This window comes from Triturus cristatus, chromosome 7, assembly GCF_964204655.1.
Source record: "Triturus cristatus chromosome 7, aTriCri1.1, whole genome shotgun sequence".
NCBI classification, from domain to species: domain Eukaryota; kingdom Metazoa; phylum Chordata; class Amphibia; order Caudata; family Salamandridae; genus Triturus; species Triturus cristatus.
Window position 1 is genome coordinate 262,829,727 of NC_140590.1, and position 13,504 is coordinate 262,843,230.

The 13,504-nt window shown below is 49.1% G+C and overlaps 1 protein-coding gene across 3 annotated transcripts in view; it reads left to right on the forward strand.

Annotated features, from left to right (window-relative positions):
* Positions 1–13,504, forward strand: part of BCL2L12 (BCL2 like 12) — a 177,497-nt gene that overhangs the window by 131,812 nt on the left and 32,181 nt on the right. For all 3 annotated transcript variants that reach the window (XM_085616166.1, XM_085616167.1, XM_085616168.1), the window contains exons 4-6: positions 8,799–8,930; positions 12,140–12,243; positions 12,962–13,228. In XM_085616166.1, coding sequence (XP_085472292.1) covers positions 8,799–8,930; positions 12,140–12,243; positions 12,962–13,228 — 503 coding nt within the window. The remainder of the gene's footprint in view (positions 1–8,798; positions 8,931–12,139; positions 12,244–12,961; positions 13,229–13,504) is intronic.

Genomic DNA, 13,504 nt, shown 5'->3' on the forward strand with positions numbered 1-13,504 from the left:
AGTGTCTGTGGTTTAGTGCATGATTGCAGCTATCGTGGGGGTGTCATTGGTGAGGTCCCTTCTGCGACAAAGACACCCTCAAGATACATTAACTCACAGAGGCCCAAGACGCTCACTCCACTAAAGACATTCCCAAGTCACAGGCCCGGCTTCAGGAATTTTTGTTTGGGTGGGGCCAAGGGTACATTCGGGTGGGCCACTGCTGGCCCGAATTATCGCTTATATATCTAGCCAGGCCTGCTTCTGGGCCCTCCTTTTATCTCTCCTTAGTCTTACAAGGTACAGTAAAACATACTCTTTTCCAAGTCTCTTTCTAAATGTTATCACTCTCCAAAAGTAATTTTCTTCCATGTAATGTTCCTTTGATGGGAAGAGAGGGTTTCTAAGGTGGAAGTATCTAGCAAGTGACTCTACTCGGGCTCCCCCTGTGCGAGCCTTCAGGGAGAATCCCTCTTCATTACTACCTCCACCTGACCCCTGACTCTGCAGCGCAATCCCGTACAGGCTTGATTATCCACTTTTCTACCACCCCTCTCCATTACACCTTATCTCACAGCTGACCTTGGGCCCCAGCCCCATATCAGCCACCATTCAGTTCCACTTTCATTATTCCCAGTAAAAAGACAATAGTAAAATCACCTTCAAACTTGAAACATTGAATATAGCAGTAAATGTAATTATTATGTATGTTAAAGTATGCTCCACAGTTGTCCTAATCACCTGACTGTTAATTAAATAAACAAAAACAGATAGGCCATGACAGGGCCGCTTTAGTGCTGGTGCAGAAGTCTTTTTAACCTCTTTTTTTTTTTACCTCTTTTTCTGTAGATAACTTAACAACCGCCCTCCACCAGTGCCCCTCATCTCTCCGTAGCTCCCCCACACCCCATTACCTCCTCCTCGGATTCCCTCACTGCCACCCTCCACCAGCGTCCCTCATCGCTCCTTAGTTCCCCCCCCCCCCACGACCTCCTCCTCCTCGGATTCCCTAACTGCCACCCTCCACCAGTGCCCCTCATCTCTTCGTAGCTCCAACCCCACCCCATGACCCCCTCCTCGGATTCCCTAACTGCCACCCTCCACCAGTGCCCCTCATCTCTTCGTAGCTCCAACCCCACCCCATGACCTCCTCCTCGGATTCCCTAACTGCCACCCTCCACCATTGCCCCTCATCTCTCTGTAGTTCCCCCCCCCCCCCCCACCCCATGACCTCCTCCTCAGCTTCCCTCACTGCCATCCTCCACTAATGCTCCTCATTTCTCTGTAGCCCTCCCATGACCATCTCCCCAGATTCCGTCACTTCTCCCTCCACCAGCGCCCCTCATCTCTCTGTAGTTCCCCCACCTCATGACCTCCTCCTCGGCTTCCCTCACTGCCACTCTCCACTAGTACCCCTCATCTCTCTGTAGTTCCCCACCCACCCTGTGACCTCTTCCTCCGACTCCCTCACTGCCACCCGCACCAGCGCCCTTCATCTCTTCGTAGCTCCCCCCACCCCATGACCTCTTCCTGGGATTCCCTCACTGCCACTCTCCACTAGCGCCCCTCATCTCTCCGTTGCCCCTCTCTCATATCCATTCAATTCGTTGTATAGCGCTACTGATATGAGTGTAGGGTGCCACAGTACTTTACATAACAGCACACATTATACAGAGACAATAAATCAGTCTACGGGGAATGTCACGTAAGCCAATGAGGATTACAAGGTGTAGAAATCCCTTCATCCATACTGGTGGGCAGTATATTTTACAAGGGTTTGGTCTGGAGAAGCACAAACTCAGGATTTAAAGAGTACTCCAGTGGTTGGGGGTTGGCTTTACTGATAAAAATGTATAACTGCCCAAACAAACTCTTTTTAGTAACATTTGAATAATGAAAGAATGGAGAACTTCTAACTATATCACAACACAAAAAAGCGAAGTTTGCATGCAGCTCTTTGATGACAGTTCATAGGTCACTGTCCTATGTTAGGATAGTAACTTCTGAACTGCAAGTAACACTGTGACAGAGGTAGTAACCCACTGAGCTATTCCCCTAAAATTCAGTTTATCTGCATTTAAAAACTACCAACAGACAAATGGTTGCTCTGCAGCAGGATCGTAAATCACAAGTTATCTGAACAGTGTTTATTGTTGTACATCGGTGGCAGATTCACTGCGAGGGCCAAGGCTCATGTTTGGGTGGGCCTGGCCCACCCTTTAGAACCGGGCCTGAAGACCTCTGAAGTCAAGCGATGCACCAGATACCAATGGCCCACTGTGGCCAAGTCTCGTCAAGGTATGTGCAGTCACTCACTGAGGGCGAAGGAGTCCTCCAGTCTGGGCCGAACCCTCACAGGCACCAAGCATCCACACTGCAGCTAGAATTACTCTGAGACAGAGACCTCCACAGGGCAGGAAGGTTCTCAGCCTCTCCTCTCTGATCGGAGCGATGTCACAATCTCTGTGTGCTATGATTGGAGTGATGTCACAACCTCTCCTTTCTGATCAGAGTGATGTCACAATCTCTGCGTGTTAGCATCAGAGTGATGTATCGGCCTCTCCTCTCTTCGTCCATAGTGATGTCAGTGTCCCTTCTTTGGTCAGAGTGACGTCACTCACATAAGGCAAAGGCGTCCTCCATGACCAATCCCTCACAGACAGCATGTCCACACTACAGGTATAATTTCTCTCTGGGGCAGATACGTCCGCAGGGCAGGAAGGTTCACAACCTCTCCTCTCCGTGATCGAGTGAGTGACGTCACTTAGAGGGCAAAGAGTCCTTTATGGTCAATCCCTCACCGACACCAAGCATATCCACACTACAGGTATAATTTCTCTCTGGGGTAGAGACTTCCGCAGGGCAGGAAGATTCACAACCTCTCCGTGATCGGAGTGATGTCACAAACTCTCCTCTCTGATAGGAGTGATGTCACAACCACTCCTCTACGATCGGAGTGATGTCACACCCTCTCCTCTTTGTTCAGAGTGATGTCACACCCTCTCCTCTTTGTTCAGAGTGATGTCACACCCTCTCCTCTTTGTTCAGAGTGATGTCACACCCTCTCCTCTTTGTTCAGAGTGATGTCACACCCTCTCCTCTTTGTTCAGAGTGATGTCACAACCTCTCCTCTCTGATCAGAGTGATGTCACAACCTCTCCTCTCTGATCAGAGTGATGTCACAACCTCTCCTCTCTGATCAGAGTGATGTCACAACCTCTCCTCTGATCAGAGTGATATCACAATCTCTGCTTTCTATGACCAGAATGACGTCGCAGCCTCCCTTCTTTTCGTCCATAGTGATGTCCCATTGTCCCTTCTTTGGTCAAAGTGACGTCACTCACAGAGGGCAAAGGCATCCTCCATGGTCAATAACTCACAGACAGCAAATCCACACTACAGGTATAATCACTCTCTGGGGCACATACCTCCGCAGGGCAGAAAGGTTCACAACCGCTCCTCTCCTGAGCTTTGATCAGAGTAATGTCACAACCTCTCATCTCTGATCGGAGTGATGTCACAACCTGTCCTCTCTGTTCAGAGTGATCTCACATACTCTCCTATCAGAGTGATGTCACATCCTCTCCTCTCTGATCGGAGTGATGTCACAACCTCTCCTCTCTGATCGGAGTGATGTCACAACCTCTCCTCTCTGATCGGAGTGATGTCACAACCTCTCCTCTCTGATCGGAGTGATCTCACATCCTCTCCTCTCTGTTCAGAGTGATCTCACATCCTCTCCTCTCTGTTCAGAGTGATCTCACATCCTCTCCTCTCTGTTCAGAGTGATCTCACATCCTCTCCTCTCTGTTCGGAGTGATCTAACATCCTCTCCTATCAGTGATGTCACAACCTCTCCTCTCTGATCGGAGTGATGTCACAGCCTCTACTCTCTGATCGGAGTGATGTCACAGCCTCTCCTCTCTGTTCAGAGTGATATCACAATCTCTGCTTTCTATGATCAGAATGACGGCGCAGCCTCCCCCCCCCCCCCCTTCCTCCTCGTCCATAGTAATGTCACAGTGTCCCTTCTTTGGTCAGAGTGACGTCACTCACTGAGGGCAAAGGAGTCCTCTATTCTGGGTCGAACCCTCACAGGCACAAAGCATCTACACTGCAAGTATAATTACTCTCTGGGGCAGGTACCTCCGCAGAGCAGGAAGGTTCACAACCTCTCCTCTCTGATCGGAGTGATGTCACAACCTCTCCTCTCTGATCGGAGTGATGTCACAGCCTCTTCTCTCTGATGGGAGTGATGTCACAGTCTCTCTCTCCTCTCTGATCAGAGTGATATCATAGTCCCTCCTCGTCCATAGGGATGTCAGGGTCCCTTATTTGGTCAGTGACGTCACTCACACAGAGGGCAAAGGCGTCCTCTATGGTCAATCCCTCACAGACACCAAGCATAACCACGCTACAGGTATAATTACTCTCTGGGGCGGTTCACCTACTTCCCGAAGGATGTCCCTAAAGGTGATATAGTTTCCAGGCCACTGAGGCCAGAGGTACCATTGGCCATCTGTGGACTGTCCCTGAAGCCAAACTCGTCCACAGACGGGCAGGATCACTCGGTGATGGTACAAACATCCCAAGGCACGCGCATTCACCTATAAGACCAAAACTGTTCTCCCACTCTAGGCCTTTCAGTGACGTCACAGACACCCCCGTGCATGATGCGCCAGTCCTCCGCGAGTACAGTGTTATCTGGGAATTGTCCAATCTGTTTCCGAGGACTACAGAGCGGACAGACGCATGTCAATCTTACATTGAGGCCGCATATTCCCTTTAGAAGCTGGTGTCACTCAGAGATAAAAGGCATTCATTCCCTGGGCAGGTGTGGGCACTCGCCGAGTGTAAATACGGTGACCACCTCTCACACTCTGTCTCCAGTCCTGAACGTTTCACCTACAAACGTGCAGGACTGGAGATTGGCTGAGATGTGGTCACCCAGGTGTAAATGTTTTCCTCTTTTAGCAGCATCATTTACACCCTCGAGTCGTGTTAAGCTGTTCAGTGCTATTCACAGAACTCCTCGCACCCAAGATGTCTCAGTGTCTTGGAAAAGGCTGGCATCGTCGGATGCCACCTGCGAGGCCAATACTCCAAACGCTTTTTTCATCATTTAAAGCTTTCCGATCCCCTAAATAGTTTTGGCTGCATATGTAACGCATGATAAAGTCGCTGTTTTCCCAAATATAGAGGTCACATTCTCCCATCTCTCTGTCTGAAACCAAGTGGGCATGAACAAAGCGAAATTCTTGGTACCCTGCGAAACGGTGTAAAATTTAAACTTCGCTTGGGCTTCCTGCTGCGTTAATCCGGGCCCGCATAAAGCTGGAACGGCTCCTGGGCCAGGCGCGCAACACCCATTGGGCTCACCGGGCTTTAGCCCCCCCCCCCCCCCCCCCGTCGTGTGTGTCAGCCGGGCTGAGAGAGCCTCGCCGGCTGGCGTCCATCTAATTGCAGCCGCACTCGAGTACTTCACAGGTCTTTAAAAGACCATTTACTCGTTAATGAGGCTTTTGTTGTGGTTTCACCCCTGCTTATAGCCACTCTGCCTATGGCTCGAAGATTTAGCCCCCCCCGAAATATTTTTCAGCCCCCCCCCCCCCCGAAATTTGGCTCTAGTTGCTCCTGGCAGTAGTCGGGGCTCCGAGAAAGAAAAGCACCGAGGTGGGCATCGCCCCAGATCCTGACGAGACTTTCGTCTCCTGCCTTAAAGGCCGCAAGGTTTCTTAAGGATTGTTGCTTGCCCCCTCCAGCACCCATCCCCCACCTTCCCTCGCTGGAGACGGCGCTGTGCGCCTCCCAGGCTGAAGGACGGCGATGTTGTGCTGTGTGCCCCCAGTCTACCCCAAATCATCTCCGCCTCCAGGACTGTAGCCTGCGGCCTCTGTCTGTAGCAGTGTCCACGCGGTGTACTGTGCCCTCTGGGTCATGAGGCAGTTCCCCGCGCCCTCGTCTGTAGCTATGAGCCCACGTTCTCTCTGATGAGCGGTATCATCTGCCCTCCATGTATGAGGCCGGTGCCCTGCGCCCTCTGCCTGCGGGCCGGTGCCCTGCGACCCCTGCCGGTGGGCCGGTGCCCTGCGCCCCGGTACCCTGCGGCCTCCTGTTTTCAGGCCGGTACCCTGCGCCCCCTGCCTGCAGGCCGGTACCCTGCGCCCCCTGCCTGCGGGCCGGTACCCTGCGCCCCCTGTCTGCAGGCCGGTATCCTGCGCCCTCCGTCGGAGGGCCCTCTAGACTCAGTACATGTTCAGGCACGTTTCTTGCACACACGTGTGGTTCCCATGGTCTGGCTCTGGAGGTGATAAAGGCAGCCCCTAGCAGACAAGGTGGGTTTACCTCAAGCTGGGTGGGTAGCCCACCCAATTTAAGGGTTTTCGATAGAAGACCCTACGTCCTCAGACTGCAGTGCATTCTATGAAGGTGACAAGCAACTCAATCCTCGCCCCACCCAAGTGTATCGTGGATATGTGACCCAGATTCCATTGTCTGTGTTGTGAGTTGGGGCACCCACTACCCACATGTATCCTAGGTACATAAGACAACCCCCCCCCCCCCCCCCGCGCAGTGTCGTTCTACCCGCCTGTTTGTACGGCCTTTCATTGATCCCTCACAGCCTAGTGTGTCCTGGAGAGGGGCTAGCCATGTGCCTGAGAGAGGTCTTGGCAGGTTTCCTCCACCTAACAGCTCGTGCCCCAAAATTCACCGTTCATGGAAGACAAACCAGCCTCACCTGAGTGTATCCAGAACAAAACACCTCACCTGAGTGTCCTCTGGGCAGCTGACACCCACCTGCCTTAGTATGTCTGGATATACTTCGTATGTCTGGATATATGAACACCCCCCCAAGAGCATGGAGGGTCACTAACCACTACTCCCATTCTGGGTAAGTGACCACCTATCCCCTCTCTGCTCCCCAATCTGGTAAGTGAGCCGACCTCCCCACATTCTAGGTAAGTGACTGCTTCCCTAGTCGCTCTTAGTGAATCCTGGGTAGGTGATTCTACCAAATCAAGTGTATTATGGATTTTTGACCCACCCCGATCGTGGATAGGTCTGGATGGGGGTATGAGCACACCTGAGTGTATCTTGGACAAGGTACTCCATCTTACCCAAATTTACTCTCAGTAGGAATCCAACCTCTCTGTCTTAGTGAATCCTGGGTAGTTGCACTCCGACCGAATGCACGGTGTGCCTAGGGAGTGTATCCCAGACACAGGACTCCTCCTCCCTACTAGCTGAGTAATTGTGGTTAGGTGGCCACACTCTAATGTATCCAGGTTCTTTTGACCACTTCAGTTTACTGTGGGTACACCTTCACCGCATCACCCAAATGTCCCCTGCTTAGGTGGTCGCCTTTGCCCAAAGTATTAAAGTGAAACCCACCTAGGTTTATTCAGGCTTTGTCATGATCACCTCCCTCTCTAAGAGGCGGGGTGATCCCTGGTCGAGGACCCTCTGATCCTTTGAATCCGCAAATAACAAACATAGAGAAAACAAGCTGAATCTTCAGTGCAGAAACAGTATTTCATTGTATTCGAATGTTCGTGTAACATTCGAATACAATTAAATACTGTTTTGTTCTGTTGTAGTTTACATTACGGTGGACCACTTGGAAATTTATTTCATCTCAATCCCCTGAAGAAGGGTTTAAATAACCCGAAATGCATTGGGACTTTTTTCTGCACTGAAGATTCAGCTTGTTTTCTCTGTTTGTTATTTGCGGATTCAAAGGATCACATAGAAAGATTATCTGTGCATAATCATAAATCGTAAAAGTTTTGTTCATTGACTAATTGTGTTGTCATTTATCGAGACAACTACACATGAAATGATTACATGTATATTTCTGTTTAATTCATTTATGTGAAAATTAAAACTTGTTTGAGACCATTTGCAGTCCATAGCTGTGCGTCATGTAGGTTTGGGGAATCCCATTCCTTTCTTTTTGCATTCAGTTGACCACTATACCTGGGTCAAATGTATGCTGTGTAGGTGAACACTCCACCCGAAGAAATATTGGTTAGAGGGGCCACTTTCTTACTAGATTATATATTTTTGAAGTTTTCACTCCTTTCCAGTTGTGTACTTGGTAGCTGAACTGGCTGCATTTACCATGCTTGGTGTTCATCACCATCCTTCCTCCTTTGTAACATATAGAATTGTGTACTGGTTTCTGCATGGTAGCGATGCCCCTCTCCACCCCTCCACTGTGTGATTCATCCCCTAGGCTAGAATGCATTCTGGGTAGGATATTCCCCCATCCCCAATTCCAGATTTGTAACCTTAATGTGTAATGGGCCACTCTAACCAGAATGTGTTCTGATATAAGTGACACCCCCTATTCTGAATAAGTGTATCCTGGGTAGGGGAACCCTACACCCCTCCAACCCCAATGGATCTTGGGTAGGTCAGCCCACCTAAATGTTCACAGATGGGAGATTCCTGACATCCTAGTTTAAGCGGAGATGCAGACGAGAGGCGTTCCTAAGGAGATCAGCCATTAGTCCCTCCCTGAGTAGCGGTCTTGCAGCCGTCGCAGACTCTACAGAAGTGCATGTCATCACTCGCAGACATAGCAATACATATATAGTAATGAGACTCTATGAACAACATTTTAAATTCATGTCTGAACTTCGGAGACCTTATATGGCATGAGATGCACAATATATTCAGGTGTACTGCATATTACTGAATAAGGGATGGGAGGGTCTCTTGGGGCAGGCTCTGGGTGGATGGTTGGGTGGTTTGATTGGGGACCGCTATCATGGCTATTAAGATGTCTAAGCGACTTCTCTTGCTTTCTACTATAGGGGACATTGACCCTGGCGTTTATACCATGGCAGCGAAGCAACTGGACAGACTAGTCCAACAGCACAAGGTTCGGAGCCCCACAACTGACTTAAAAGGTCCAGCATTTCCATTGGTGAGCGACGGCAACTTTGGTAAGGAAGATATTTGAGATGGCTGCACCTTCCAGTTCATTCATGGCAATCTCACCTTGGCAGGAGCACGTAGATTTGGATGTTGCAAATTGGTCCTAATTGATCACCACGGTTCCAGTCCATGAAGCTTTTTTCCCCTGGTTCTGGGTATCAAACGTAGGAATCGTAATCTGTGTTTACTGGCAACAGTCTTGCCAGTCAAGCCGGCCACCTCTGAGTCTGTGGCTTCCCAGTACTCCTCTATGCAGCAGGTCTAGACTACATGGCGGAGGTCTCCCTCACTTGTGTCACACCTGTGTTTTGCACCGAGGTTCACCTTATGTATACATTTTGAAGTTAGATAGGTTTGGTGTAAAAAGTTACGTTTAAAGTAGCCAAAGACTTAACCTGTCAAGCATGTCTTGGACATCATTTAAAATCTACTTCTGCCTCAGTTTTCCTAGAGGTCAGAGGGTACAAGGACCCTCTATAGCATTGTTACCTCCCTCTGGAGGGGTCTTCCCTTTGCATTAAGATTGACAGGCGTTGACCTTGTGTCCTGCAAATGTTTGAAGATGTGGCTCTTTGCCCAATTTTTACAACCTTATCTGTGTCCTCGCTTGTGCTCCCCCATGCCAATGGGGCAGCAATGGTGTACATGGGCTTTTCCAAGCATGTAAGCCTGTGTGAGTGCTTTGCTGGCAACTTTGAGTTTAGTGGCCTCTGGCATTAATTTTCGACCCAATATAAATCTCCAAAGCCACCATCAACAGTAATTGATCCTGCATCATACTGAGATCAGTGTTTTTTGTTGATGGTACCCATGATCTCAGAGCCCTGAGTGGTTTTATTTCAAACAAGACATTCATGCAGAGCATCGGAATGAACGTCTTTTCAATGGGTCTTGTGCTCGTTCCAAAACTAAAATATATTCTTCCTTACCATTGACGATGTAACTCTGTCTAGAATTCCTGTTCCTAAACAGTTTCCACCTATCTTATTTTTAAATGTTGGGTAAGCTTTTCTGTTAGTTAGGGTAGTTTTTATTTTTTGAACTCCTGCATTCAGGAGTTATTACAGGATGAGACAGTCTCCTGCTCCTGTGTGCCAAGGTGCTGAAGGATTAAGAGTAAGGCAGTGGGAACGCCAGCCTGGGACTCTAGCAGTAAGGTCCAGGCGTGTCCCCAGGGTTGAAAAGAACACGCTGGTCAACCTGGTGCACTCTTTAGAGGTTTTTAGCTGAAAAGTCCTGGCTAAATGCGGGTAGTTATAGGAACGCCCTTCTCATAGTTGGCCTCAGCCTGTAACCCCCTATTGGAGAAGTGGCATGGGCAATGACCCCGAAGAGTGGGCTTGCGGTATAATAGGGCAGGTTATGGAACTGACGCTTCCTTCATTGTAAACCGAAGCATTTTCACTGGTTTCTGTAATATGAGGGGCTTTCTATCGTTTCTAGGGTGTCTCTGCTAGGGCATTGATTCGTAGTATTTTGGATGATGTGTAGCTAGGGCATCTTATGTGCAGATTTATCGGACTAGGCGCCCGCAGCACTCGTGCGCAGGATCTTAAAGTCTACTCTGCTTCTAATATTCATGTAAGGGTTTAAGGACTGTGCAAATGTTTACTGGGCCAGTCTTAACATCATTATTGCTGCCCCAGTGCAAAAACCAGTATTGATGCTCTTTTAAAGAAACGTTTTGGAAAGTTTGTATATGCCCCTACATGAAAGAACAAATGAATGATTGAGTGAACGAAGGAGTGAATAAAAAAGTTTTGTAAAGCGCACAACGACCTCGTGTGCATTTAGGCGTTGGAGAATCATCACCTCGGAGGAAGGTGAGAGCTCATAAAGCTAGCAGGAGCAGCCAGGTGTTGATGTTTTTCCTGAACAGATCATGGTTGGGAAGAGATGTAGATGTCAGGGAAGAGAGTTCCATAGTCCTGCAGAGAGATAGGAGACGGATCTGCCTCCTAATCCGCAGTGTTTGATTTGAGGGATAACCAGCTAGTAACGTGAAGCTGAACTTAACTAGCGGGCTGGTGAGTAGAATGGCAATTTATGCCCAAAAGTGTACTGTTCCCATGTTATGAAGTGCTTTGGGTGAAGCACATACACAAATTGAACTTGCACGTTTGCGGGCCGGTAATCTGTGCCGGGAACAAAGATGTTGTGTAACAAAACACGGTTTAGGGATATAAAGAATGAGTCTAGCTGCTCTATTCTGAACTATCTTCAGTCGCTTCAGAATGTGCAACCGCCGGGCTCCCATTTAAAGGGAATTCTCAAAAATTCATCCTCCTGGGGATCAGGGTGGGAGCAGTAGAGGAACTCATTTTATTGCACGTTCTACGGATGTAGAAACACAAAGCAGCAACACTATTCATCTTAGTGGAGAAGTACAGAGTGTTATCAAAAATCACACTTAAATTTGGGGCTGGTTTTGTCGATGGAAGGAGGGAGCCAAGCTCTTCTGCCATCAATCAGGGGTAAAAGTCCAAGATTGTTTGCCGAAGATCAACACGTCTGTTTTGTTTCCATTCAATTTTAACCAGTTAAGACTTGTCCATCGGGCTGCTGCTGAAATGTAGTTTTGGAAGCTAGTCTTAGTGGTTTAAAGTTTTTGAAAATTGAAACCTGATCTTCTACATACAATTTGAAATAAAGCCAAAAGATCTTACCAGAGGAGTCGGGGTGTCTCAACAGATAATGGTTTTGGGACCAAGGTGCTAAAGTATATGTGTGTCTAGAACAGAATAGTTCTGAGTTTCCTTGAAATGTACAAAGTTGGACTTTTAAAGATAGTTTTTCGATGCCTAACTTAATGTTGCTGAAATCCTGTCCTCCGGAAAATGTATTGTCGCTTGGAAGTTCAAGCATATTCACCTCCCCTACCAGGAGTTTTGAGAGCCAACAGGTATGTGTGGCTGGCAACCAGAGAAAGATGTGGAGAGTTCTCCTATTGAGCATGATTGCTTGGCCCCTCTTTCTTTTTTCACCTGATCCTTTCTCCCCCTCACACCCGTCCAAGTGGACAGTGTGTGGCCTACTCCTTACCTTTAAACGTATTCACTGCTATTTAATTTAAAAACAAGCACATCTGTAAAGGATGTGATGTTGGGGAAGGATGTTACTTTCCTTATTATGGGGTTCCTTGTTGTAGTATGTCAAATTCGTCTTGCACTTTGTGTTGATTAATGAAGTGCTTTCCATTTCCAAACTCACTTAATAGAAAACAACAACAACCAGCAAACCGTCCCAGAATGTGACAGAGAGAAAGTGGTGCAGCAGCTGGTGGCCCTTCTGCAAGAGCAAGCAGAGGTTATTAACAAACAGGTAAGGCCCTGTGCTTGCAGTAGCCCCATCTGAGTGAAACAGTTCACGTGTCTCTGTGTTCCTCTTTATCCCTGTCTCTAGGACTGTTGCTCAGCAGTGGTTGTCTCCGAAAGCTGGAACGGCGTCCCTCTGCCATTGGCTTTCTAAGTCCCGGATGTGGCAAGACGTTGCTCCCAGTCCCCTCGGTCTCTAGAACGGTGCTGCTCTGCCCTGGTTTTCCCAGTCTGTGATCTCATGCTAGTTCCTGGGCTGGTACCGCTCGAGCTATGGAATAATGCTGTTTTCTTCGTTTCTGTCAGTCCCTGGGGCGGTGCTTCCCGCTGCCCTGCTTCTTGAAGTCTCTTGGAGAGTGATGATCTGCCCCTGGCTCTCTTGTCTCTTGGATGGCACTGCTCTACCTGTTTTCTCAGGCTATGGACTGGTGTTGCGGCACCTCAGTCTCTGGAATAGTGCTGCCCTGTGTTGATTTTGTTTATAAGTCTCTTGTTTTCAGTCCATGGAATGGCGTTGCTGGGCTCCTCTGCCTCTTTTCTCAGTCACTGAGAATAGATAGGGCTAGTCTGGCCTATGTCCTTTCAGTCACTCAGTGGTGCCACCTTACGCAGGGTCGCCCAGGCCCTGGCTCATACACTGCTCTACTCCGGTTTATTCAGTCCCTTCATCACTGTTGTTGTTCCTGCTTTGAGCCGCACACTGACTCCTTTTTGTTGCTCCTCAGATTGAAAAGGACCCAATGCTTCGCGGTGCCCTGAATCGCATGTCCTACCGCAGCTTCTCGCGGCTGGCTGAGGTCTTCACCAGCCAGGCCGAGGTACCCGTGCAGCAAGAGCCTAACATCAGCCCCGAGCTCACCAAGATTGCCCTGACCATGGAGCTGACCAGGAAGGTTGCTGGAATCAACAGCTACCCCGTGCAGACGCTAATGGGCTACAGCATGCAGTACATGGATATGTTCGTACCATGGTTGCAGCAGCAAGGAGGCTGGGTAAGTCTTCATCATAAGCAGGGGAACTGAATAGTGCAAGTAATGTTAGGAGCGGCAGAATCAATCAATCAATCAGTGCCACTTGTAAAGCGCGCTACATACCCGTAGGGTCTCAAGGCGCTGGGGGGGGGGGGGGGGAGGGGGGGGGTGCCGCTACTGCTCGAACAGCCAGGTCTTCAGCTTCTTCCTGAAGGAGAGGTGGTCTTGGGTCAGGCGCAGGTCGGTCGGGAGGGAGTTCCAGGTCTTGGCGGCCAGGTAGGAGAAGGACCTTCCTCC